This window comes from Muscardinus avellanarius (genome assembly GCF_963383645.1).
Source record: "Muscardinus avellanarius genome assembly, chromosome: 11".
Lineage (NCBI taxonomy): Eukaryota > Metazoa > Chordata > Mammalia > Rodentia > Gliridae > Muscardinus > Muscardinus avellanarius.
In genome coordinates, this window is record NC_137797.1 from 19,311,238 (window position 1) to 19,337,583 (window position 26,346).

The window sequence follows — 26,346 nt, forward strand, 5'->3', positions numbered from 1 at the left end:
TCCCGGGGTGAGGGTTAGTTTTGCTCATATTTGCTCCCGTCCTCACGCATGCATTCAGTGAACATTTGCTGAATGAATATATAAATGAACGTCATGTTTCTTTAATGCAAAACTTTAAATTTCTGTTTTCCAGGTCCCAAAGGAAGCAAGTAATTGATTATTATAAACAAGTGATAAAAATAAAGGAAAATGCAGGCGCCCCGGTCAGCTCCCTCCTGGTCAAGAAGCAGCTGAGCAGCAGCCTCAGCGATACCTTGTGTAAATTAGGTAACTGCTCCGATCAGCTCTGTTATAAGGTGCCGAGGTTTCCCTGTTTCACCCGCATACGATGCTTATTTTGAAAATGTCTTCATTTTGGAAACAATTCCTGTTCTGTTTACTTTTTTGATTGTTGTTGCAATCTACCTACCTACCTTTATTAGAAAAGAATTGTTTCAGCTGGGTGTGGCGGCAGACGCTTGTAATCCCAGTCCTTGGGAGGCTGAGACAGGAGGATCACAGGTTCGCAGGAGCCTCATCTAGTTAGTGAGGCCCTCCACAACTTAGTGAAACCCTGTTTCAAAATAAAGAATAAGAAATAGGCCTGGGGGTGTAGCACGGAGAATAGAATGCCCTGGGTTTAATCTCCAGTTCCACACATACACACACAAAAAAGAATTTTTCCAAGCTGGGTGTGGTGGTGCACACTTGTAATCCCAGTTCTCGGGAGGCTGGGACAGTTTCATGGACAGCCTGCACAATTTAGCCAGGCCCTCTACTACTTAGTGAGACCTCATTTTCAAATAAAAGATAAAATAGGGCTGGGGTTATAGCTCAGAGGTAGAATGCCCTTAGGATTAATTCTCAGTATGATAACACACACACACACACACACACACACACACACACACACCTTTTTCAGGCCATTTTTTATTGTTTTGTAGGGTATACATCATGCCCCCAAACACCCATTTCCTATCATATAAGTTCTATTCTTTATTCAAATTCTGCTTTAAGATACTGTTTGTCTCTGAATACTTGTCTCACGCTTATATGCATGACACTAAAATAACAGGAGACCAGAAATAATAAAATGACTTTTCACAGGAGCCTGCCCTTGGTTTTAGTTATAACATGTAGGACTTGGTGCCTCACTCCTGGCCAACAGGTTTGAAGGTACTTTTTGGTTAAGGATAACAATTCAAACCTTGAAGGCTGGGGGTGTAGCTCAGTGGTAGAGCTTTTGCCTAGCATGTGGGAATCCATTACACAGTACCCCCCCCCCCACACACACACAAAAAAAAAAAACTAAAAAGAAATAGAAATTGAAAATTGAAGCCCGGTGTGGTGGCGCACGCTTGTAATCTCTGCACTTGGGAGGCTGAGACAGGAGGATCGTGAAGGTTCGAAGCCAGCCTCAGCTGGCTTAAGAGACCCTGTTTCTAAATAAAATATAAAATAGGTCTGGGAGTGTAGCCTGCAGGTAGAAGGCCCCTGGATTCCATCCCCGGTACCCCACAAAGAATTTTTTTGAAAAAAAAAATGACTTTTGATCTTATCAGTAGGAATAGTAGGAGAAGGGACATTTTGCATCTGTCCTCTAAAGGTTCACTAGAATAGCATGAGAAAGATAGATTAAATAGGAAAAAAAAAAGGCCACACAAACTATTACTACTACTACCTGTCTTCCTCTTCTTCCTTCTCTTTCTTCTTCTGTACTGGGGATTTTTTTATTTTATTTTATTTTATTTTATTTTATTTTTTTGTGGTACTGGGGTTCCTGGAAACCCTTCTACCTCCAGGCTACACTCCCAGACCTATTTTATAGTTTTTATTTGGAAACAGGGTCTCTTAAGCCAGTGCAGCTGGCTTCGAACCTGCATGATCCTCCTGTCTCAGCCTCCCAAGCGCGGGGATTACAAGCGTGCGCCACCTCACCCGGCAGTGTACTGGGGATTTAACGCAGGGACATTCTACCTCTGAGCTATACCCCCAGCCCTATTTTACTTCTTATTTTGAAATAGAGTCTCACTCAGTTGCTGAAGCTGGCCTTGAACCTGAGATCCTTCTATCCTAGCCTCTTAAGTACTGGGAGGTGTGCACCACCAAGCCCGGCTCTATACAAACTACTTAATGTGCAAAAGTGGAAAAATTAGCACAGGGGAAAGTCACATACTCTTTTCTATAAGGGAGGGGTAGGATGAGGAAGGTACATTTGGGGGAACAGTAAGTAAATCATTTTTAGGGGAACTCAACGGCTTGGATAACACACAGTGGCCAGGAACAAGGCTGAGACAATGGCCTTTGGCCTTGTAGAACAGTGGAGGCCAAAGTAGTGGTCAGTGGCACATGACCAAAGTCTGTCCGTCTGTATTGACCAACTGCAGTCATTCTTCCTGTGATATGAGTTCAGCTCAGGAAAGCTGTGAGGGAAGGGGCCAGAGGCAACTCTGTTTCTTCTTGCCAGTCAGACTTTAAGCAGATAAAGGAACTCAGCAGGAAGGCTGGCCATGGGCTTGCAAGTTTGGGGGAGAAGCGAGACAAAGTCAGAGACACCTTGATTCGGAGCCTGATCTATCTATCTATCATCTATCTATCTATCTACATCCATCCATCTCTATCTATCTATCTATATGCTTTTAATTTCCTCTAGATCAGATTGCTCAGCATGTTGTCCCCCAAAGACATACACCATTTTGGGGGGATATTTTTCTCTGAGTCCCAATAGTATCTGTCCTTTTTGTACTGGAGATTGAACCCAGGGGCATTCTTTCTCTGAGCTATAGCCCCAGCCCTTTGTATTTTTTAATACAACAGCTTTGAATCAGCTGCTTGCTAGGTTGCTGAATCTTGCTGATTGCTGAGACTGGTCTTGTCTCAGCCTCCCAAGTACTGCGTACACTGGCATGTACCACTATGCCCAGCTCCCTGATACCAATTGTTGCTTCTACATTTGCTGATTTCCTTTCCTCCATGGAAGAATTTGAATTCTTTAAAAAAATTTTTTTTCCATGAAAATGTTGGTACCATTATCAGTTGTTTACAGTGAATATTAACTTTCTTCTTCAGTGGTCCTAGCTCAGGGAAGTAGAATTTATTTCCATTTCAGGGCAGCCCTCCAGGGTTTCTGTTGAAGGACTCCCCAGAGGCCTCTTGAGAGAGGGACCTTTCTGGTGTCTGCTATTGCCAGGGAACAGAGTGGCCAGAGTTGATCTTTTAGTGTGTGTGTGTGTGTGTGTGTGTGTAGTACTGGGGATTGAACCCAAGGGCATTCTACCACTGAGCTATACAGCTAGCCTTATTTTATTTTGAAGCAGGGTCTTGCTAAATTGCTGAGGATGGCCTCCAACCTGCAATCCTCCTGTCTCAGCGTCCCAAGTACTGGGATTAAAGGCGTGTGCCGCCACATCCAGCTGCCTTGGTCCTTGTTTGGCCCTGTAGCCTGTTCGCTTCTTTTGCTAATTCTGTGAGTTCTGTTGCTGGCAAACTTGGGAAGGGAGGAGAATGGAGAGTTGATGCTCGGGCCTCAGGGGCCACGGCCTCACCCGGGTGGAAGAGGGCGGGAGCATGGAGGTGGTGAGGGCTGAGTCCCACAGGGCGGAGGTCTCAACCTCTGTCCTCCAGCGAGTGTCCTTCAACAGAGACCTCAGCCGTGGGCAGCTGTGGAGGCGGAGCCTCTGGGTTGGTCATTTCTGGCTTTGGCAGTTTTATTTATGCCAATAGGCTATATAAGAAACCTCATTTTCTCTAAGTGCTTCAACTAGAAAAATTGGAATTCTGTCAGGAGTCTTGATGTCTTGTTACCACACAGTGCAATTTGCATTTTAACCTACACAAGTGGTTTTATAACCAGTGGGGATTTTGCTTCCAACATAAAAGCCTTCAGAAACATTTTATTTTGTTTTCATGCCTGGGTAGAGGGACAGGAGCGCTACCGTTGTGGAGCAGGTGGAGGCCTGTGTGCTCCCCAGGACAGCTCCCGCCATAAAAAAATATCCAGCCTCAATGTTAATGGTGTCATGGCCGAGAAACCATAAGCTAGGCCAAGCACTTTGCCAGGAGGTGTCCTTGCCTCTTGTTTTGCTTTTGGCTTAGTCACTTGTGAAAAGGAAAAGGCCCAAAATACTATCTGCAGTGACAGAATATTTTGTGCATATAAATTTAAGAGTGTGTGCGCGTGTGCCCATGCAAGTTTTTTTTTTTCTTATTCAAGCATTCTAGGCAGAGCACGTGAAACATTTTATTTACAAATAGAAAATGCCGATGCAAAAAAAGGAAACGTTCATGGGAAAGGAGCTCGTTGGTCTAATCTGGTTGCTTCTAAATGATCCTGTTACACAACCGTTTGGGCGTCTAGTCTGTGATGGCGGTACAAGATATGCATGCACTTTCAGAGGAAAAGGAGTCTGAAATTGTAGTAATTGCAGTGTGTGTGTGTGTGTGTGTGTGTGTGTGTGTGTGTGTGTTTGTGTGGTACTGAGGGTGGAATTCAGGGGCTTTTCTACCTCTAGGCTACACTCCCAGACCCATTTTATACTTTACTTAGAAACAAGGTCTCACTAAGTTTGCTGAGAGCCTTACTAAGTGGCTTTGAACCTGTCTCAGCCTCCCAAGCGTGGGGATTACGAGCGTGTGCCACCACGCCTGGCTTTTATGTATTTTAAAACATTTCAAATTTGTGGTCAGTTTTCAACGTGGTTATGATCAGTTAGTTCTCTTTTTGTGTGGTCCTAGAGACTGAAACCCCCCGCCCCAACACTGAGCTCTGATTTCTTACTATCTTCCCCAACTCTGGCCAAGTATTTTTTCTGTAAGGAGTCATTTCTGGCCACCTTTGGCGATGGTGACACCTTTGAATGGTGGATTCCTTTCTGCCCCCGTAGGTCTCGTTGTTGAGGCTGACTGGCTTAACCGCAGGCTCACCTCTGACTCCCAGGACCACGCAGGCAGGCACTCAGTGTCACGGCCTTGGGCCTCTGCTTCCAATGGTGATGGTGAGAGCAGGCAGGCTCTCGAGTCCACAATGATGATGATGCCGGACAGCTAGTGGACTGTGGAAACCTCTGAATCTGTAGTCCTTCAATATACAGGAAATATTTTTAGTTTTTTCAGCCTTTTATGGACATTTTCTATCTAATTGGAAATGTGCCTAAGTGAACTCCATAAAATAAGTAAACCAGAGGCACCTACAGTTTGGTGTCTGTGCTATTCATCGTGTGTGTGTGTGTGTGTGTGTGTGTGTGTGTGTGTGTGTGTGTTATTTGGGGATTGAATCCAAGGACCTACTACCTCTGAGGCACACTCTAAGCTCTATATTTTTTAATTAATTAAATTAATTAATTATTTTTTGTGGTAGTAGGGATTGAACCCAGGGGCATCCTGCCTCCAAGCTATACCCACAGCCCTATTTTTCATTCTTTATTTTTCAGGTCTCACTAAGTTGTGGAGGGCCTCAGTAAGTAGCTGAGGCTGGCCATGAACATGTGATCCTCTTGTCTCAGCCTCCCAAGTACTGGGATTACAGGCATGTGCCACCATGCTCAGCCGAGCAGTTCTCTTTGAAGTCAGCAGCAATGCATATTTCCACTAAGGGGGAGGTGGGGAGAACTGTGGCATATAGCCGATTACACCGCGTTTATTCAGCAAGTCTTTATTTTAAACACTTGACGTGTTGGAACGCATGACGACACGGTAAGGTTATATTGTCTTACCTGACAAGTTTCTGGATCTGGGGTACTTTGGGAGAATGAGTCACCCTCCAAAGAAAACACCTCTCCAGACCCACCGCACGCTCTCTGGAGCGCAAAGGCTGAAGGCAGCTCTGTTGAAGGTCATTGTTTATATATGCCTCTGTAACTGTGGATTGGGGCCTCATGTGCAAAACCACTGTTGGTTTCCTTTAACTGTAGCTTGTCACCCTCTGGGCAGATTGTGGTTCTCTCAGGGGGTCTGCCTATCACTTTGAAGTTGTTCCCCCAGGGTGACTTTTCTGAAGGTCACACAGTCTGGACTTTAATTCACATCATCTCAAATGTACCCCATACGTCTGGTTAAAATCTGTCTTCTTTCTTGGATGTGGTAACAGACAAATAGCTGGGCACTAGGTTCCCTGCACGCAAAGGTCTGTACTAACTGTTCTGTGGGGGACAAAATGACAGGTAACTCTTGCCTTCAAGCGCCTCATTGTTAGGAAGCAAGACAAATATATTATAAAAATATAACATCTTAAGGATTATTTTGAGTATGTATGTGGTACTAGGGCTTGAACCCAGGGGCATTCTACCTCCAAGTTATACTCCTAGCCCTATTTAATTTTATTTATTTATTTGTTTATTTATTTATTTATTTGGTGGGACTGGGGTTCCTGGAAGCCCTTCTACCTCTGGGCTACACTCCCAGACCTATTTTATATTTTTATTTGGAAACAGGGTCTCTTAAGCCAGCAAGGCTGGCTTTGAACCTGCGTGATCCTCCTGTCTCTGCCTCCTAAGTGCAGGGATTACAAGCGTGTGCCATCACACCCAGCATTCTATTTTTATTTTTTTTCCTGCGGGTCTGCGGATGGAACCTAGGAGCGAGCTACACTCCCCTGCCCTATTTTTTAATTATTAATTAATTAATTTATTTATTTATTTTGGTGGTACTGGGGTTCCTGGAAGCCCTTCTACCTCTGGGCTACACTCACAGACCTATTTTTACATTTTTATTTGGAAACAGGGTCTCCTAAGCCAGCGCACGCGGCTGGCTTCGAACCTGCGCGATCCTCCTGTCTCTGCCTCCCAAGCGTGGGGATTACAAGCGTGCACCACCACGCCCGGCTAATTATTATTCTTTATTTTCAAACAGGGTTTCGCTAAGTTGCGGAGGGCCTCACTAAGTAGCTGAGGCTGTCTGTGAACTGTAATCCTCCGGTCTCAGCCTCCCAGATGCTGGGATTACAAACATGTGCCACCACGCCCGGCTTTATTTTATTTTTATTTTGAAATAGGGTGTCATTAGGTTGCGGAGACTCTCACTACTTGGCAAGGCTGTCTTAGCACGTTAGATCCTCCTGTCCAAGCCTCCCAACTACCGGGGTTACAGGTGTGTGCCACCATGCTCAACTTGCCCCGCTACACCCTAAGGACTCAAAGCATCATCTGGTTGGGGAGAACAGAAGCGGGTTTGGGTTTAAGTTTGTCTGTTATCACCCATGTGACCCTTGGCAAGTCCCAGCCTCCCTGGCCCAGGGCATCTGTGTCTGAGCTCCATCCCTAAAATAAAGGTACTGAGTTATTTAAGATCCTCAACAGAGCCAGTTGTAGTGGTACATGCCTGTAATCCTAGTACTTAGAAGGCAGAGACAGAAGGATCGTAGGTTCAAGGATAGTCTCAGCACTTAGTGAGACCATGTTTCATAAAAAATATAATAGGGCTGGGGGTGCAGCTAAGAAGTAGAATGCCCCTGGGAATCAATCTCAAGTACCGTATTAGAGCATGCACCTTATTAGAGTTGGATATAAATGTCCCCTGAAGAGTTCATTTATTAATGTTTGGAGCTGATGTAATCAAGAGTTGCCAGCCCATTATAATAAATCAGTGGCCTTGGCTAGTAGGGTGTGGCTGGAGGGAGTGAATGCCTGGGGGTGCAGCCTTGGGGGTTATATATGGCTCCTCCTTCCCTCTCTGCCTTTCTTGCTTCTGGCCTCCATGATGTGAAGATCTCAGCACATGTGATCTCCTTCTCTCCACCTCCCGCCGCAGTGCCCTGAGATCCACGGTCCCCAGCCTCATATAGACTGAGCCAGAAACTGCAAGAGATAATTCTTTACATGGTCAGTGTTTTAGATTATAGTTGCAAGAATGTTGACCAGAACACACCTGTGATCTTTGTACTTGGGAGACTGAGACAAGAAGACTGCAGATTCAAGGCCAGCCTCAGCAACTTAGCAAGACCCTGTTTCAAAATATAAAATAGGAGCCCTGGTGTGGTGGCTCACACTTGTAATCCCAGTGCTTGGGAGGCTGAGAGAAGAGGATTGCAGGTTTAAAGCCAACCATGGCAACTTAATGAGGCTCTCAGCAACCTAGTGAGACTCTGTTTCTAAATAAATAAAAAATCGGGCTGAGGGTATAACTTGGAGGTAGAATGCCTCTGGATTCAATCCCTAGTACCAAAAAAATAGTTTGCTGTGCATGGTGGCCCACGTTTATAATCCCAGTACTTGGGAGGTTGAGACAGGAGGAGCACAGGTTTGTGGCTAGCCTCAGCTAAGGCCCTCCGCAACTTAGTGAGCCCCTGTTTCAAAATAAAGAATTAAAAAAATAGGGTTGGGGGTGTAGCTCAGAGGTAGAATGCTTTTGGGTTAAATCCTGGGTACTGCAAAAAAAAAAAAGTTAAAATATAAACTGGAGGGCTGGAGGTATAGTTTAGCTTAGAGGTAGAACACTCTGGGTTCAATCCCTAGTATATAAAAAAATCCTCAGCAGAGTTAATATTCTTTGCTTAAGTGTAATGAAGACAATGGTGAGCAGAAAGAGATTTTTAGAGAGTCTCTTAGGGCCCTTAACAAACGGAAGGGGATACTTGTGGAGGTCCTGTGGGTACTGCATGAGCAACATAGGAATAAACGAGATGTGGTGGGACCAGTGTAGAGCGGGCAGGAGGGGCAGAGGCGGGAGTGAGTGAGGAAGAGGTGCAGGCATGGCAGAACTGCGGCAGGTGCTGATGGAAGGCAGCCCAGTCCTGCAGCAGGTAACCCTGAGGGGCTGGGCCACTGAGCCTCTGGTGGTGCCTTTCATTTTGGCGATTTTTGGAGGGACTTTTCAAGTGATCTTGAACTCATCAACCCCATCTCCATCTGCCTACAAGTGCACAGTGATGAATTACCTATCCATCTAATGGATTTTAACCCTCCCTTATACCTGCTACACACTTTATTTTTATTTTTTGGGGGCTACTGGTGATTGAACTCAGGGGCATTGTACCTTTGAGACATGCTCCCAGCCCTATTTATCTCTTTTTGTTTTGAAGCAGGATCTTGCTAGGTTGCTGAGAGTCTTACTACATTGTGAAGGCTGTCCTCAGACCTGTGATCTTTATGTCTCAGCCTCCCAAGTACTGGGGTTACAGGCATGCATCACCATGCATGGTTTCCCCTACACACTTTCTCCAGCTCTGTTTTTCTTTTTAGTACTTTACTATTTAAAATTAGATAAGTGTATGTCTATTATTATTGGAATTATTAATATTATTTTTACAATTATTATTTTTTGAGCTGTCTTCCTTGCAAAAAAAGAAAAGACCTGATCAAACGTCTCCATCACTGTGTACCCTGCTTCTAGGACAGTGGCTGTGCTTATTGGGTATTCAATAAATATTTCCTGAATGAATGAATGCATGTTGAAGGAAATGCCTTTGCTAATTTCTGATTTGCCCTTTTAGGGTAGAAAAGCAAAGATTAAAGCCATTTGAATGTTAATTACTTCCCATATCCTTTCCAGAATTTATCCAATCATGTATTCATTAAATCATTTGGCAATTTTTTTTTTTTTTTTTTTTTTTGGTGGTACTGGGGGTGGAACCCGAGGCTTTCTACCTCCAGGTTATACTCCCAGACCTATTTTATATTTTATTTGGAAACAGGGTCTCACTAAGTTGCTGAGAGCCTCACTGAGTAGCTGAGGCTGGATTTGAACCTGTGAGATACTCCTGTCTCAGCCTCCCAAGCATGGGGATTACAAGCGTGCGCCACCACGCCCGGCATTTGGCAAATATTTATTTCACTTTTAGGTGACAATCTGTCTGAGTCACTGGAGAATATCTGTGAACAGGACAGAGACCAGCACTGCCTCCACGGAGCTCACACTGCAAGGAGAAGGCTGTCACACAACTAAATCCACAATGGTTTAGCTGCAGTTGTAGAAAGTGTTACTATGGAGATGGTGGTTGGATAATTAAAGATACAATGGCTTAACTACAGTTGGGGAAAGTACCATCATGGAGAAATAGGAGTGCTAATAGGGGACCTTCGTTTGTCTAGTGGGATGTCCAAGAATGGGATTCTTCTCAGGAAGTACTGCTGAGACTGAGTCTGTAGGATGAGCAAGTGATTGCTAAGTAACAGCAGGTCTTCCAGGGAGCAGGACCACTGGCAAGGCTGGAAGGAGCCAAAGGTCTGCGTGGCTGGAGTGAGGAGCACTGCGGAGAAGGGTCCATGAGGAGGCTGTGAGAGGTGTCGGGGTGGGGCATAGTTCTCCTAGGCAAGGGCAGGGATGCTACCACAACACCAGCTGACAGCCAGCCCAAGGATTTTGCAAAGCAGCTCTTGGAAACCCAGAGTTGTTCTATCATGGCAGGAGAGGTATCTCTGGAGGAGGGTCGAGAAGTTCCCAGAGAGGGGTGGGAACTTGACTCAGGGCCAGTGGAGTCCTCACCTGGCAAAGAAAGAATTGCAGCACATGTCTGTAGAGGCACAGGGATTTACTTAGGAAGCAAGCAATACACATTCAAGGGAGAATGTGGGCCATTGAGAGAGAGAGAGAGAGAGAGAGAGAGAGAGAGAGAGAGAGAGCGAGCGAGCACGCTGCTTGGATATGAAATGTTTTCCAGAAAAGCTCATGTGTCAGCAATGCAACAATGTTCAGAGGTGAAATAATTACATCATCTCTAACTTCATCAGTGGACAAATCCATGCATGCATTAATAATTTGAGTGGACCTACTGGAAGGTAACTGTAGGCAGGCAGGGTATAGCTGGAGGAAGTAGGTCACTGGGCATGGCCTTGCAGGTGATGTCTGTCCCTGGTCCCTTCCTTTCTCTCTCTGCTTCCCAGCTGCCAGAGTGGAGCAGCTTTCCTTTGCCACACCCCTCCACCATGATGTTTCTGCCTTGCAGCCGGCCAGGAATGGACTGGACCCCTGAAACTGTGAGCCAAACTCACAGTTTAAACTTTTCCTCTTCTGAATTGTTCTTGTTAGGTTTTGGTCACAGTGATGGAAAGCTTATATAGATACTTTGGGGTAAAGCAAGGAACACACATTCTAGAGAAAATGGAGGCCACTGAAATAGATAGATGATATATATATATATATATAGATAGATAGATAGATAGACAGACAGAAAGACAAATTCTTAGGACTCATGGCTGCCTCCTCCTCCTTCGAACTGGAAGAATGCCCCTGGCATCCTTCGAGCTATATTCCCAGCCCTTTTTACTTTTTATTTGAATCAAAGTTTTGCTAAGTTGCCAGGTGTTGTGGTGCACGCTTGTAATCCCCGCGCTTGGGAGGCAGAGACAGGAGGATCGCGCAGGTTCGAAGCCAGCCGCTTGCTCTGGCATAAGAGACCCCGTTTTCAAATAAAAATATAAAAATAGGTCTGGGAGTGTAGCCCGGAGGTAGAAGGGCTTCCAGGAACCCCAGTACCACCAAAAAACAAAACAAAACAAAACAAAGTCTTGCTCAGTTTCTGAGGCTAATCTTGAACCTAAATCCTCCTGTCTTCAGCCTCCCAGGTACTGGGATGACAGGCATGTGCCACCAAGCCTGGCTTCTGGCTCCATTTTTAAAGCAAACTTGCTGAAGCGTGGGTATGGGAAAGTATGAGAGATGACTTCAGTCTGGTGATCTTAAGATGGTTTATGGTGGTCTGGTCGATTTCAGAACCCTTAGGCTGATTGTGGTATCTCTTATCTGATGAATAGATAAGTTGAAAAGTCTCTTATTACAGTTTTATCAAGATACCATAGCTCTCTTGCTTAAACTATTTATTGATGGGATAATTAACAGTGTACCAGATAATTATCATTAGTGAGTGAGTTTCCAGTAACTTGAAAATCATCAGCAAGGATTTATAGGTTTCTCAGGAATTTGGGAGTAATGGGCTTAGAAGAGAGACCTGGCTTGGGGAGGGGAGCTACGAGCAACTTTAGCATGAGGCTTTCATATTAAAGTTACATTTTCCTTGTCTTTTCTTTATGTTGCCTTTATACCTATTTCTTTTCTTTCACTCAATGCCCCTGACATACTTTTCACAAGATATTTCTAATATAGTAGTCCCAAATCATCTTGTGAATCCAGAGTTATGAAGGAGCTGAAAAGACCCCTTTTTCAATATTCTTCTTTTTTTTTTTTTTTTGGTGGTACTGGGGTTCCTGGAAACCCTTCTACCTCTGGGCTACACTCCCAGACCTATTTTATATTTTTTATTTGGAAACAGGGTCTCTTAAGCCAGCGCGGCTGGCTTCGAACCTGTGCGATCCTCCTGTCTCTGCCTCCCAAGCACGGGGATTACAAGCGTGCGCCACCACGCCCGCCTCAATATTCATTTTCTATTTTTTTCCTCAGTAAGACTGTGAATTCCCAGGGGTAGAGGGTTTTATCGTGTATTCCTTTCTCAGCCTGTGAGCTTTGAGGGGCCTGGGTCTCGTCACATATATTTTGCAGGGCTGGCTGAACATAAGAGTTCTGTCAAAGCAGGAAGGCGGAGGCAGTAGACAGGCAGGTTCCTTCCCGGTATTTACACAGTTTGCCTTGGGTGGTCTAACAGCAGTGATGGCTCTGCTCCAGGCGAAAACACTGAAAGAAGTAATGGGAACTGTACTTTAACCTATAGATAACAGTGATCTTTAGTTGACTTTCTAGATTTCATTTTAGATTATAGATTAACAAGGATAACTGCTGGCTTGGATGTATCAGCACCTTCCTTAGTCTTTTATGATTACAGTTGAATAACAGATAGAATGCAGGGTAATCTTCCACTCACTGAAAATAGTGGGTTTCCAACCATTTTCCATATAAAAGTTTAAATTAAGCTGGGTGTGGTGAGAGGCTGAAACAGGAGGATCACAGGCTCAAGGACAGCCTCAGGGAGACTCTCAAGAACCTAGCAAGACCTTGTTCCAAGCCAAAAAATAAAAATAGCTTGGAGGTAGAATTACCCTGGGTCCAATTCCTAGTACCAAAATAAAGGAATAAATAAATAAATGAACTAAAATCATAAGATTTTTATGCAGTAGATTATAGTAAACTTGTGTAATTAATTAGTTAATTAATTAACTGCGGTACTGGGGATGGAAGCCAGGAGATTTTACCTTCGAGCTACACCTCCAGCCCTATTTTTTAATTTTTTACTTTGAAACAGGGTCTTACCAAGTTACAAAGGGCCTCATTAAGTAGCTGAGGCTGTCCGCAAACCATGTTCCTCCTGTCTCGGCCTCCCAAATGCTGGGATTACACATCTGTGTCACCATACCTGCCTTAAACTTGTATTTATTTATTTATTTATTTATTTATTTATTTTATTTATTTTGGTGGTACTGGGGTTCCTTGAAGCCCTTCTGCTTCAGGGCTACACTCCCAGACCTATTTTATTTTTGGAAACAGGGTCTCTTAAGCCAGCGCAGCTGGCTTTGAACTTGCGCGATCCTCCTGTCTCCACCTCCCAAGCGCGGGTGCGCCACCACGCCCGGCTAAACTTGTATTTAAAATGATGGATTTGAAACTGGGCATGGTGGCGCATGCTTGTAATCCCAGCATTTGGGAGGCTGAGACAGGAGGATAGCAGTTTGTGTACAGCCTCAGCTACTTAGTGAGGCCCTTTGTAACTCGGTAAGACCCTGTTTCAAAATAAAAAAAAAAAAAAAAAAAAAATGGGGCCGAACCAGCCGTGGTGGCACGTGTTTGTAATCCCAGCATTTGGGAGGCTGAGACAGGAAGATCACGGTTTGTAGACAGCCTCAGCTACTTAGCAAGGCCCTCTGCAACTCAGTGAGATCCTGTTTCAAAATAAAGAATAAAAAATAGGGCCGGGGTATATCTCAGAGGTAGAATCTCTTGGCCTCCATCCCCAGTACTGGGGGGAAAAAAAAAAAAAAAGATGGATTTGTAAGAAGGTGACAGGTTTTAAATTCTGTTTCTCTTTCAGCTTGGCTTTGTGTAGCACTTATTTCTAACTAGTTTCTTTTTGTTTAATATATCCCTCATAGCTCATCTCTCTTCCTTAATTCGGCCTCATGTAAAAACCATAACATAATGAAACTGTTAATCCTAGAGATTTTGGCAGGAATCCCAGCTGTGCTACGAGGGCTCTGGGGATTTATGTTCCCAGTTACCTCTGGCTCCGAGCATGCTTGCTGCTCGCCTTCTTGGAGGAGTGTTATAAGTTCACCTTTTGAGAAGCCCTTTCAGTGGGAGAAAAGAACAGGAACAAGTCTTTTCACATCCCATTATATCATGCTGAGTGTTCTGAACGGAATTGTTTATTTTGGATGACGTTTGACAGATGAACATTATGTTTCTTCCCTCTCCCCGGGCTTTTTTAAAAAAAGAAATGCCAACCGTCTCAGTCAGGTTTAGAAGGAAGAAATTAAACAAAGGCGCCAGTGGGTGACTCTCAGCAGGGTGAATCAGTCCTTTCTCATCCTTTAATTTAAAAGTGCTCAGTGCAGCCAGAACCCTCTTTACTAAAGCAGTTGGTCTCTAATCTAAAAGCCAGGTAAGTGATACAGACAAACCTTACATTTTTGTTTTATTTTAGACATGAACGCCCATTCTTCCCCTTAATTTTAAAAATGTCAAATCAAGGTCTTTCTCTTTTTTAAAAATATAGGTCCTCTGATTGGAGTTAGATGTCATCTTTCTCAAAACACATCACCCACGATTTTAGGTTCTGTTTTCTTGTAGGGTGAGAATAACGGCGAGGCAGACTGTGTGCAGGATTTTTCTAGGTTGCTGCCTTTCCCCCCTTAGTGTTTTGTGATGGTCTTGCCCACTCAGAAATGGAAAGAATGGATTGTTTTTTTCGCAGCTCCTGGCATTGTCTTTCCTAAGGATTTAAACTGGTTCTTATAGAAAATAACTCCTTTTCCTTTTATTTTTATTTTTGTTTATTTATTTATTTTTTTTGCGGGTCTGGGGATGGAACCCAGGGGCATTTGACCTCCGAGCTACACCCCCTGCCTTATTTTTTATTCTTTATTTTGAAACCGGGTCTCACTAAGTTGCAGAGGGCTTCACTAAGTAGCTGAGGCTGTCCGCGAACCGTGATCCTCAGGTCTCAGCCTCCCGAATGCTGGGCTTACAAGTGTATGCCACCACGCCCGGCTTCCTTTTCCTTTTAGATGCATATCTTACTCTTTTGTATTTTATTTAATTAAATTACCTAGTTAGCCAGGCATGGTGGTGCATGCTTGTAATCCTAGCGTTTGGGAGGCTGAGACGAGGATTGCTCAGCTTTGAAGCCAGCCTCAGCTACTTAGTGAGGCTCTCAGCAACTTAGTGAGACCCTGTTTCCAAATAAACTATAAAATAGGTCTGGAAGTATAGCCTGGAGGTAGAAAAGCCCCTGGGTTCCACCCCCAGTACCACAAAATTGCCTAATTACACTAGGAGCTTACAGCTGGGCGTTGTGGCGCATGCTTGTAATCCCTACGCTTGGGAGGCTGAGACAGGAATATCGCACAGGTTTGAAGCCAGCCTCAGCTGGATTAAGGGACCCTGTTTCCAAATAAAATATAAAATAGGTCTGAGAGCTGGGCGTGGTGGCGCACGCTTGTAATCCCCGCACTTGGGAGGCGGAGACAGGAGGATCGTGCAGGTTGAAGCCAGCCGCACTGGCTTAAGAGATCCTGTTTCCAAATAAAAAAAGTATAAAAAATAGGTCTGGGAGTGTAGCCCGGAGGTAGAAGGGCTTCCAGGAACCCCAGTACCACAAATAAATAAATAAATAAATAAATAAATAAATACATAAAATAGGTCTGAGAGTGTAGCCTGTTGGTAGAAGGCCCCTGGGTTCCATCCCCAGTACCACCCCCCCCCCAAAAAAAAAAAAACCAACAACAACAAACAAACTAGGAGCTTAGTTGACACTGTGTTAGGAACAGAGGTTTGCCTGCAGAGTAGCCAAAACCTTAGTTGCTTTAGGCATTTGTTGTGCCCTGGGCTTCAGGGGGTACGTCTTATGGAGGACACAGAGAGCCCTGGATAGGTAAGTGGGCTGGTTTATTTGTGTTAATGGAGCTCCCTTTTCACTTGCAATGTAGGTGTCATTTTTTTTAAGTGGGTTATAAATTTATAAGTGCTGTCTGTTGTGGAAAATGTCAAGTAGCCCTCTAAGCCTAGACAAGTGTTTTGTTTGTTTTGTCTTTGGTCCTGGAGATTGAACCCAGGGGCATTCCACCTCCAAGTTTTACCCCCAGACTTTAAAAAAAAATTTGAAATAGCTCTTGCTGAGTTACTAAGGGCTCCACTAAGTTGCTGAGGGTGGCCTTGAACCTGTGATCTTCCTGTCTCAGTCTCCCAAGTTCTGGGATTATAGGCACCACACCTGGAAAGCTTAAACAACTCAAGAGAACTGAGCTAATTTGAAGCTGAGGAAATAGTACATGTACCATATGACTTACCCTAGGACGTTTGATCAGAAAATTATACCAATGATATATATATATATATATATATATATATATATATATATATCCATTAAGGCTCCCCAAACCTTGGGATGCAGTCTTCTCACCCTAGTTCCCAAGCCTTTCCCACTCTTTGTAGGCTTTTGGAGCTTGGAAACTCGTTGGGGAGACAAGATAATAAAGATGTGTATGTTGACACAGTGAACCCAATATGACATGTTCTGTGACAGACAGTGGAGAGAGCATGGGTGGGGAAACAGAAAAGAGGCATCGGAAGACTTTCTAGAGAAAGTGGCTTGGGCTGAGTCGTCACAGGTGATGCAGAAAGGTCAGGAAGAGCGCTTTAAGCAAGAATGATCAGCATGCAACAAGGCAAAGAGGAGTGAATCCAGGTGGTGTGAAGCGCTGGGATGAGGAGGGTTGGGGAATGATGTTGGAGGAATCAAAGAAGCTGTGGGCATGGAAAACTTGTCTACCATCCCCCAGGGTTGGGCAGGGGAGTTGCTGCAGGATTGCCAGCACTAATGGGGTGGGGAGGGTATTGGTGAGTAGATTTGTGTTTTAGATATAACTCTCTTGTGGCCAAATAGAGGGTGGAACAGGTTGAGGCAAGACTGGAGAGTCTCCTGTAAACAAGGATGGTAGAAGTGGGAGGAAGGGTTGCATTTGAGATTTCGTAGAGCAGTCCGGCAGGGCTCAGTGTTTGGTTGGTTATGGGAGGTGAGGGAAAGGACACAGAGGTATTTTCCAGTCTATGGCTAGACCACAGGCCAGGGCAGGTGGGTCAACAATGATGTTGCCATTCCACGACTCGAAGTACAGGCTGGGGGTTAGGCAGAGGTCGTGGTTCGCCAAGTTTGAGCACGCTGAGTTTCAGTCTCCTATCTGAATGGAGATATTTGGTAGGCTGTCTGTAGGCTGAGCCTGGTGCTTAGGAGGTAGAAGACTAAGCTGGAAAAAAAAATTTAGCTTAGACCCAGTGGACCCAGTAGAATGGGTGAAAGAGCCACGGGGAATCTAAGACCAGAAGATTGTAAGACATGAATCTTGGAGGATGAATCCAGAAAATCATGGAAACAAAGAAAAGTGTCGAGAATTGACCACCAGAGTGAGAACAGATCATTGTGTTGAGCAACACAGAAGCCTCCAATTTTTAGGGAGTGGTAGGGGACAAAATCCTGTCTAAGAGAGAGCAATGAATCTGTTCCTCTCCCCAAGTCTACACAGGCCAGGCCCCTTTAATTGGTGCAGTGAGGTCATGCAGTACTAGGAACAGACAACAGAGGGCGCCACTCACCTCCTGCAATCAGGTTCTGAGCCAGGCTAGGCAGTAGTCTTTGAAAGGCCCTCCTCCACCCCCAACCTCTATTTTTTTCTGTAGGGCAGAAGTTGGAGGCTCATGGATATATCCAATTGCAACCTCTCATTTTATTCAAGAATAAACAGTTTTCTCCCCATTCAAGGATAAACAGCTTTCTCCTTAATCTGTTTTATAGATACACAAATCTGTTGAAAGAATGAACAAGGAAACTTAATTCCTTAAACTGAAGGATTTCTGACAAAGAAACTTTAGACAGCGTAATCACAAACAAAATCTTCAACAAAAAGCTTTTAGACACTGCAGAATTCTTCCTCGTTCCTGATTTACAGCTCATCTTCTGGACAGGGAATATTGGCTGCGATTGTCCCTCTCCTGATCCCAACCGCTCCCAGAACAGAGGACGTTGGTTGTTGGGCAGCATCCTCCTGGTCTCAAGCTCTTTCAGGGGAACTTCCTGAGGACTTCCCCAACACCTGCAATTTCATTGTTACCTGGTGACAACTGCTTGAATCGTCACTGTGGGCCCAGGAGGAAGTAAATAGCTCTCACCTAGGTCTGGCAATGCAAAAATCCACCTATTAGGTGACAACAGATATTATATGAAGCAAGAGCAATAGGCTGAAATTTCAGTAGAATAGATTAGAAAATGGTGTGCTTTAGAAGATGATTGAAAGGACAGAGAACTGTCTAGATAAAACATTTTCTTTTTCTTCTCCAGAGGAAAGAAACAACCCGCTTATTTTGCCACACTTTCGTTCTATCTTACACACACACACACACACACACACACACACACACACACACACTTTTCTGACCCATCTGAAAGTTAGTTGCAAACATAACACTTTTATTTCTAAATACTTTTGCGTGTGCCTTTTGAGTACAAAGGCACTCCTTTACATAACCACAATACAATAACCAAACCCAGAAAATTTAACTGCTCTGTAAGACTCTCATTTACTGTACAGTTCCTATTGTGTCGGGAATACAGCCCAACAGCAGCAGGGCTTGGAGAGATGATGAGTACCGACGACTCGAACACACACAACACGAGCCGGGAGTCAAGTCAAGCAAGATCTCATTTATTTCTCTCCAAGCAGTCTTATATATATATAGCACCAAGCCACGAGGGGAATTTCCATGAGAAATAGCCTAGCCTATTCGGGATAAAGATCACTAGCACGTAGTTTACAGCCAATCCCAGGCCAGTACATGAGCCATTCATGTGTGCAGAAAGCTCCTTTAAAGGGAGAAAGGGAAAAACCGCTCAGTCTCCCCACCCATAATGAATGGGGAAACCACGCCTTCGTAGCTTCCTCCAGGCGCCATCTTACCCCTTTTCTGCTGAATTACTTTACTTAAAGTTTTGCCTTAGGCTGCAGGCCGCTTGTGGGAGGCTGCATCTCCTTAGGCGCTGTATGGACACCCCCCATCTCTATTGAAATTTTCTCAAGTATTCTATAATGTCCTTTATTACTTGCTTGCTTTTTGATCCAGAATCCTGTTGACTTTTTGTGTACATGTATGTGTGTATGTGTTGCTGGGGATCCAACTCAGGGCCTCACACACGCTGGGCAGGTGGGCTGCCACTGAGCCACATCCCCAGCGCCCCTGGAAATCTTGCACGGATCTGGTGATCTTGTCTAGTTTATAACATTTGTATAGCCGTATTTTATCTTTCCCGACGTTGACATTTTTGAAGAGTCTAAGTCAGCTTCAGTCTCCCCCCTCCTACCCCACTGTCCTTTGATTTGTGTCTGTCTGATTATTTATTATTAGACTCAGGTTAAATGTTTTTGAGCCAGGCGTGGTGGCGCACGCTTGTAATCCCAGTACTTGGGAGGCTGAGACAGGAGGATCACAGGTTCAAAGCCAGCCTCAGCTACTTAGTGAGTCTCAGTTTCAAAATAAAGAATAAAAATAGGGTTGGGGTATAGCTTGGAGGTAATATGCCCTGGGGCTCAATACCAATCTCCAGTACTGAAAAAAAAAATTACCCCCAAAATATTTTTGTTGAATATTATAGCAGCTAACCTTCCAGTGCTACCTTTTAAAAATGTTTATTATCCTCTTTTATTTATTTATTTATTTATTTTTATTTATTTTTTGCGGTACTGGGGATGGAACTCAGGGGCATTCTGCCTCCAAGCCACACCCTCAGCCCTATTTTTTATTCTTTATTTTGAAACAGGGTCTTACTGAGTTGCAAAGGGCCTCACTAAGTGGCTGAGGCTGTCTTCGAACCGGCACAATCCTCCTGTCTCAGCCTCCCAAATGCTGGGATTATAAGTGTGCGCTGCCATGCCCAGCTATTATCCTCTTTTAGATGTAAGACACTAGGAGTAATATTTCTGGCACTGGGGATTGATCACAGGGACATTCTAACTCTGTGCTTACATCCCAACCCTATTTTATTTCTTATTTTATTTATTTATTTATTTAATTTTGCAGTACTGGGGATTGAACCCAGGAGCATTCTACTTCTGAGCTATACTCTCAGCCCTATTTTTTATTCTTTATTTTGAAACAGGGTCTCAGTGAGTTGCAAAGGGCCTTACTAAGTAGCTAAGGCTGTCCTTGAACTGTGATCCTCCTGTCTCAGTTTCCCAAATGCTGGGATCACAAGTGTGCACTACCTTGCCCTATTCTTATTTCTTATTTTGAAACAGCTAAATTGCTGAGGCTAGCCTTGAATCTGCAATTCTGTCTCACTCTCCCAAGTACTGGGATTATGGGCATGTACTACCATGCCTGGCTACTAGGAGTAATTTTTTAAAAAATCTAATATTCTTATTTCTCTATATCCAGCAGGTCAATTATTGACAAGTGACTTTTGCCATCATGCTATGATTGAGGCAGTTGGCTATTTGTACAGGTCATTGGATTTAAGGGCAACCTACCTGGGATCTTCTCATCCATCAATCCATGGAATCCTTCAGTGAGTCTGTTTCATACCTCCAAAAGAAACTTGCTTCTGATTATTGGTGTTCTATATATGACCTCTTGACAACTTTTGATCTTTTGCAGGCTTCTGAGGGAAATTGAGCTGAGTCGGGGGAGAAGATGCTGGCCTCAAGGCATCAGCCAGCAGTATCCTGAGGGTTCTAAGAATGGCTCCTCATTATGGGAATACTTGCCTAAATTAGACTACCACAGTGCTCACAGTGCTCCCATGGTGAGCTCAGCCATGTGCCTGAGTGCCCAGGCTAGTAAGACACAGAGGGCTAAAAGCTCGGAGTCGACACCTAGTCCGATTTCAGATAAGCCAAGATGCGCTTCTAGCAGAGGGAAAAAGGTCTTGAAACCCATTATTTGCAGTTCTGCTGAGAAAAAGCCCCAACAGAAGGTACAAAATAATGTTGAAGTATGGAATGGCCCACAACAGAAGGCATCAAAGAAACGGAGAGGCCGTTCCTTGAAGATTGTATCTTTGGGCAAAACAAACGGCTTAGTAAAACTTTCAAGGCAAAGGATTTTGTCTGCAGAAAGCGAGAGTGGGAAAGGCCAAATCACTACAATTTACCGTCACCCCCTGCTAGGACCTCTTAACACAAATAATTCCTGGGACTCAATATCTGAGCTCATATCAGAAAAGTGGCTTTTTCATAGTTCAGATAATAGGTTGTTTTCTCAGAATTTTGCTGGGCAGAGAAGATCCCAAATAGAATCAAAACTGTTGAGGACTTCAAATCATACTAAAGGAATAACTCTAATGGAATAAAAAATATTATGGGTTCTTTTGTGTAAATTTTTTCCCACCTGTCTTTATTTGGAATCTTTTAATTGGGTATTTCCTCCTAAAACACTTAGGAGTGATGATAATCAAGGCCTAGGGATTTGATTTTTTAACTCCCTTAAAACATTGTAACTGATTTTAGCTGAAAAGAACAGTTTTTAAGTGATTCAGATCCATCCATTCAGATCCATCTTTCTTTCTTTCTTCTTTCTTTCTTTCTTTCTTTCTTTCTTTCTTTCTTTCTTTCTTTCTTTCTCACTACTGGGGATTGAACCCAAGAACACTGTATCTTTGAGCTACATCCCCTCCAGCCCTATTCTTTTTTTTTATTTTGAAATAAGTTCTCACTAAATTGTGAGGGCCTTGCTAAATTGCTTGAGGCTGGCCTCGAACCTGTGATCCTCTGGTCTGAGCCATATTTCTATGGTAGGTAGAACAATGTTGATTTCACAGGGTCCTTTATCTTAAAAAAAGGGAATATATATGCACATATATGCAATTATATTAAAATTCTAATTGTGTTGTTTTTACATTGCTAGAGTATATCTATTTAAAAATTTTCATCTAAACAAAATTTACAGTTGCTGTCACCAAACCTTTTTGTTAAACATAACTAAGAAAAGATGTACACTGGAATAAGCTAAAACCATAAAGTTTGAAGTACCAGAGCCCATGGATTGGATAGCATATCTGTTTTGGACATTTTATTGTCCATTTTATCAGTTATTTGTAAGGCATTAACTATTAATTGTGAAGGATTACTTATTGGCTACCTTCATCTCTATCACCCAGATAAATCCTATCTCCTATGTTAGGAAGCACGTAGAATGGGTCATGGGGCTCGGGTGTGACATTAGGTAAGTTACTTCCCCTCTCTTAGCCCCAGTTCCACAGGGCACTTAACTTCTCAAGATCAGGGAGAGGACTGCATGAGATGATGCACAAGGAAGCCTGTGATTAATGGTAGTTATTATTATCAATCCACTATGTAACCTCAATACTACCTTTTACTAGGAAACATCTCTCTGCCCCTCAGCCCACAGCTTTTTAAACATACGCTAAACTTTGGGTTATTTGTCTTAAGTTGTGGTCCACCCATTTCACAGGTCAGTATGGTCTCCTGGCAGAGTGCCAGCCTTAAGCGTTATCCTCCCCACCCCCACTCTGCCTAGAACCTTCTCAGGGTCACTACTAGGTAGTGTGGGAAGTCCCTGCAGTCAGTGATCCTCAGGTGGGACTTGGATGGGCGACATCTGTCTGTCCGGCAGCAGCAGAGAGTGACTCCGTGCACGTAGAGATGTGCCTGCGGGGGAGATTACTGTTTATTTGGCTGGAGTGGAACCACAAGGCATGGAACAGGTGCAGCTAAACCCGTGAGCCGCGCGGCATCTGGCTGCGAGTGTGGGCAGGAGCTGGATGACTGTGTCCCCTGGACCTCTCTCTCTAGTAGAAGTCTAGGGTGAGCACTAGCCTGCCAGACGCTGTACCCTCTGGCTATTGGGGGTGTCTTTCAAACTTAATGGGGTCTTAAGGAGCTGGGATCTTCCAGCTGACAGTAGTCCAAGTGCGGCGCCTTCGCCTAGTCACCCGGTATAGGGCAGGCCTGGATGAATTCAAGGTGGGATCTGAGGGTCGTCTTAGACCGGCTCCCGCGATCCCGGTGAGGTCTAGACTGCAGAGGCTAAAGCGGCGAAAGGTCACCTTGTGTAACCTGGACCAGATCAAATGCAGGTGGGAGGGTACACTACCCGTGCAGCCCAGCGTCGGGTGGGGGGGGGTCCGCCACAGAACGCTAGAGGAAGGTGAAGTGGAGCGCAGCGGTGGCCCAGGGTCGGCGACGAGTCACCGTGACCTCCACACCACCCCACCGCAGGGACACCCACACGCGCCGCAGGGTCAGGAAGTGACCGCGGCGCTCCAGGAGCCGGGCGCTGCAGCTAGGACCCCGCCCCGCCCCCGGCTGGTCCAGACCCCGCCCCGCGCCCTTCCGTCCAATCCAGGTCCCTCCCTGCAGCCCCGCCCCGCCGCCCCGCCCCACTAGGCCCCGCCCAGATACTCGGTTCACAGAGCCAGGTCCCTCCCAGGCCCCGCCCCATGGGGGCCAGGCCCCGTAGCCCCTGGCTCCGCCCCGCGCCTCTTCGTCCAATCCAGGGCCCGCCCTGCAGCCCCGTCCCGCCTAGGCCCCGCCCCTCGCCAAGGCCCCGCCCCTCGCCCAGGCCCCGCCCCGCGGCTGCCGGAGGGCGGGCCGCGCCGCCACGTGTTCCGACGCAGGGCGCCGCCCGCCCGCGGGGCTGAGCGGGACCCCGCGCCGTGCTCGCCGCGCCACTCGCAGCCGGGCGCGGCAGCATGGCCACTGCGGCGGCGGCATGGGCGGCCCGCGGGGTGCGGGCGGGGGCGGCGGCCCTGCGGGGCGGCTGCGGGGCCGCGGCCCGGGGGCGGGCGCTGAGCACGGCGCCCGGGGCCGCGCCGGACATGAAGCGCTACCTGTGGGAGCGCTACCAGGAGGCGAAGAGGAGCACGGCGGGTGAGTGAGCGGGTGGCCCGCGCCCCCTCGCGGGAGACGCGACTGCGGAAACTTCCCGGCTCTTGCGGTTCTCCTGCCCGAAAGCCGTTTGACACCCTTGGGGGTTCTGGCCAGGAATGGGCACGGGGAGCGCCCTGGGCTGCCCCGGGCAGCCGCCCCACGCACCGGCGGCCTCGGCGCTGGACCGCCGGGGCTCGCGGGCGCGGGCTGCGGAGCAGGTGCCGGATCCCGGGCCGGGGTCTGGTCCTTGTGGGCGGGGTGGGACGGGCGGGCGGTTTTTGAAGCGGGAGGGTCCGGGTTGGGGGTATGGGGGTTATCTGCTAGCCCAGGGAGGAGGGGATGCAGAGGGAGGGAATGAGTACTTTGTGGGCAGGTGCACAGAGAGTGAGCTTGTGCCAGTTGTTACAAAGGGAAGCGGGAGAGAAGGAAAAGGAACTGGTAAATTCTAGTGCCAGGCGCTGAGATCGGCTCTCTGAATTCTTCCGGTAGCCTACGAAGGAGGTGCCGCATCCCCATTCCATAGGTGAGAAAGGCGTGACTCAAGTTGAAGGGACCTGGCCATGGTCAGGACCTTTCGACCACGGGTCTGGCTCAGCCAGATCGCACTGTCCTAGCTCCTGCTCAGCTCTGCTTTCCAGGGGCAGCGGACCTCTGGAACCTGGTGGAGAGGGGAGTGAGGCTCCATTGGCTCTGCTGCTTTCAGGGAAGATTCAGAATCGAAATTTAATATTAAGTTTTAAAGACGTAGTGATAGAGGTGACATACGGGTAGGGAGAGAATATTTGGTGAGAGTTAACGTTGGAACCTGGGTACATTCGACCTCCTAGCTGCATCCCCAGCCCCCCCCCCCTTTTAAATTTTTGAAACAGAGCCTTTCTAAGTTGCTAAGGCTGGCCTTGAACTTGTGGTCCTTCTTCCTCAGCTTCCCAAGTCCTGGGATTACAGACATGCGCCACCATCCCTGACTGAGAGAGAACATTTTGTAAGATCACATTTCCCATCTTATGGCCAGAAGTCAGTTTAGTGCAATAAAACCAAATTGGAGTAATTTTCAGAGTGAATTCAAAGTGGTTAGCAATGGAGAATCCTATGAAATAGGCTTATTTTCTTTGTTTCCTTTTGACAAGAGTTTAAGTTTTGCTTTGGAAGCTCTTCTGAGGTATAGTGGAAAGAAGACTCGTTTCGGAAACCCTGGGAATTGCAAATCTTAGAGATGAAAGAAAAACAGAATATCATCTAGCCTAGTTTAGGGCAGGCATTTGGTCTTGGGTTGGAACCCAGAGGCATTTGACCTCCGAGCTACACCCCCTGCCCTATTTTTTATTCTTTATTTTGAAACAGGGTCTTACTGAGTTGCAGAGGGCCTCACTAAGCTGAGGCTGTCCTCGGACCACGATCCTTCGGTCTCAGCCTCCTGAATGCTGGGATTACAAGCGTGCGCCACCATGCCTGGCTGGCACGATACTACTTTAATTAAAAATGTAATGGAGATATTATATATTTACATGCAGTTGTAAGAGTTAATGCAGAGAGGTCTGACATATATTTTTCCTCCTTTCTCCCAGTGGTATCATTTTGTAAAACTATAGTTACAGTATTCCCTGGGCTTCCTACTTTTGTTTTTAAGCGTGTGATATACAGTGTGTATGTATGTACATATGCATAATTCTATACAGTTTTATTTTTTATTTTTGTGTGTACACGGTAGTGGGGATTGAACCCAAGGATATTGTACCTCTAAGTTATACCCACAGCCCTATTTTATTTTTTATTTTAAAACAGAGTCTCATTAAGTTGCGGAGGGCTTCACTAAATTGCTGAGGCTGGCTGCTAACTTGTGACTTTCCTGTCTCAGCCTCCCAAGTAATGGGATTACAAGTGTGCCCCGCCACACCTGGCTTTTGTACAGCTTTGCCATTTGTAGGCTTATGTACCCACCATCACAGTCAAGACATAGAACAGCTCATCACAGGAATTCTTCATCCTGCTTTTGTAATTGCACCCACCTCCCTCCTGATGCTGCCCTTGTTCCTAACCCCTGGAGCTTTGTCTGTTCACAGAAGTCACAGAGCTTCAGTTTCTTCATCTATAAAATGGGGATGCCAGCAGTGCCAGCATCATAGGGTTCTGGCGAGGAGTAAATTAGTCCATCTAAGGCGGTTTAGAGTAGCAGTGCCTGGCCCCCGGGACAGCTTAGTGATGCGTGATGAAGATCAGCTCTGGACCAGAGCTCGGGCTTTGGTGTAGAGTCCACAGGGGACTTGGGAGCCTGGCTGTGTGAGTTACTGCCCTGCCTTGGTTAGCTTCCTCATTGTGATGAGAGAGCGTGTGGAGTGTGTGTGTGTGTGTGTGTGTGTGTGTGTGTGTGTGTGAGACTGTGCACACGTGCGTGCGCCGC

At 45.8% G+C, this 26,346-nt stretch overlaps 2 protein-coding genes across 2 annotated transcripts in view; both read left to right on the top strand.

Moving 5' to 3' along the window:
- LOC308269425 (putative tetratricopeptide repeat protein 41) overlaps positions 1-23,465 on the top strand; it is a gene marked incomplete at both ends in the record, with an annotated part of 92,650 nt that extends 69,185 nt beyond the window's left edge. The window contains 6 exons of the mRNA XM_080704807.1: positions 134-267; positions 20,497-20,626; positions 20,716-21,309; positions 22,240-22,281; positions 22,509-22,530; positions 22,974-23,465. Coding sequence (XP_080560933.1) covers positions 134-267; positions 20,497-20,626; positions 20,716-21,309; positions 22,240-22,281; positions 22,509-22,530; positions 22,974-23,465 — 1,414 coding nt within the window. The remainder of the gene's footprint in view (positions 1-133; positions 268-20,496; positions 20,627-20,715; positions 21,310-22,239; positions 22,282-22,508; positions 22,531-22,973) is intronic.
- A 305-nt stretch (positions 23,466-23,770) lies between these two features.
- Positions 23,771-26,346, top strand: part of NT5DC3 (5'-nucleotidase domain containing 3) — a gene marked incomplete at both ends in the record, with an annotated part of 66,567 nt that continues 63,991 nt past the window's right edge. The window contains one exon of the mRNA XM_080706133.1: positions 23,771-23,948. Coding sequence (XP_080562259.1) covers positions 23,771-23,948 — 178 coding nt within the window. The remainder of the gene's footprint in view (positions 23,949-26,346) is intronic.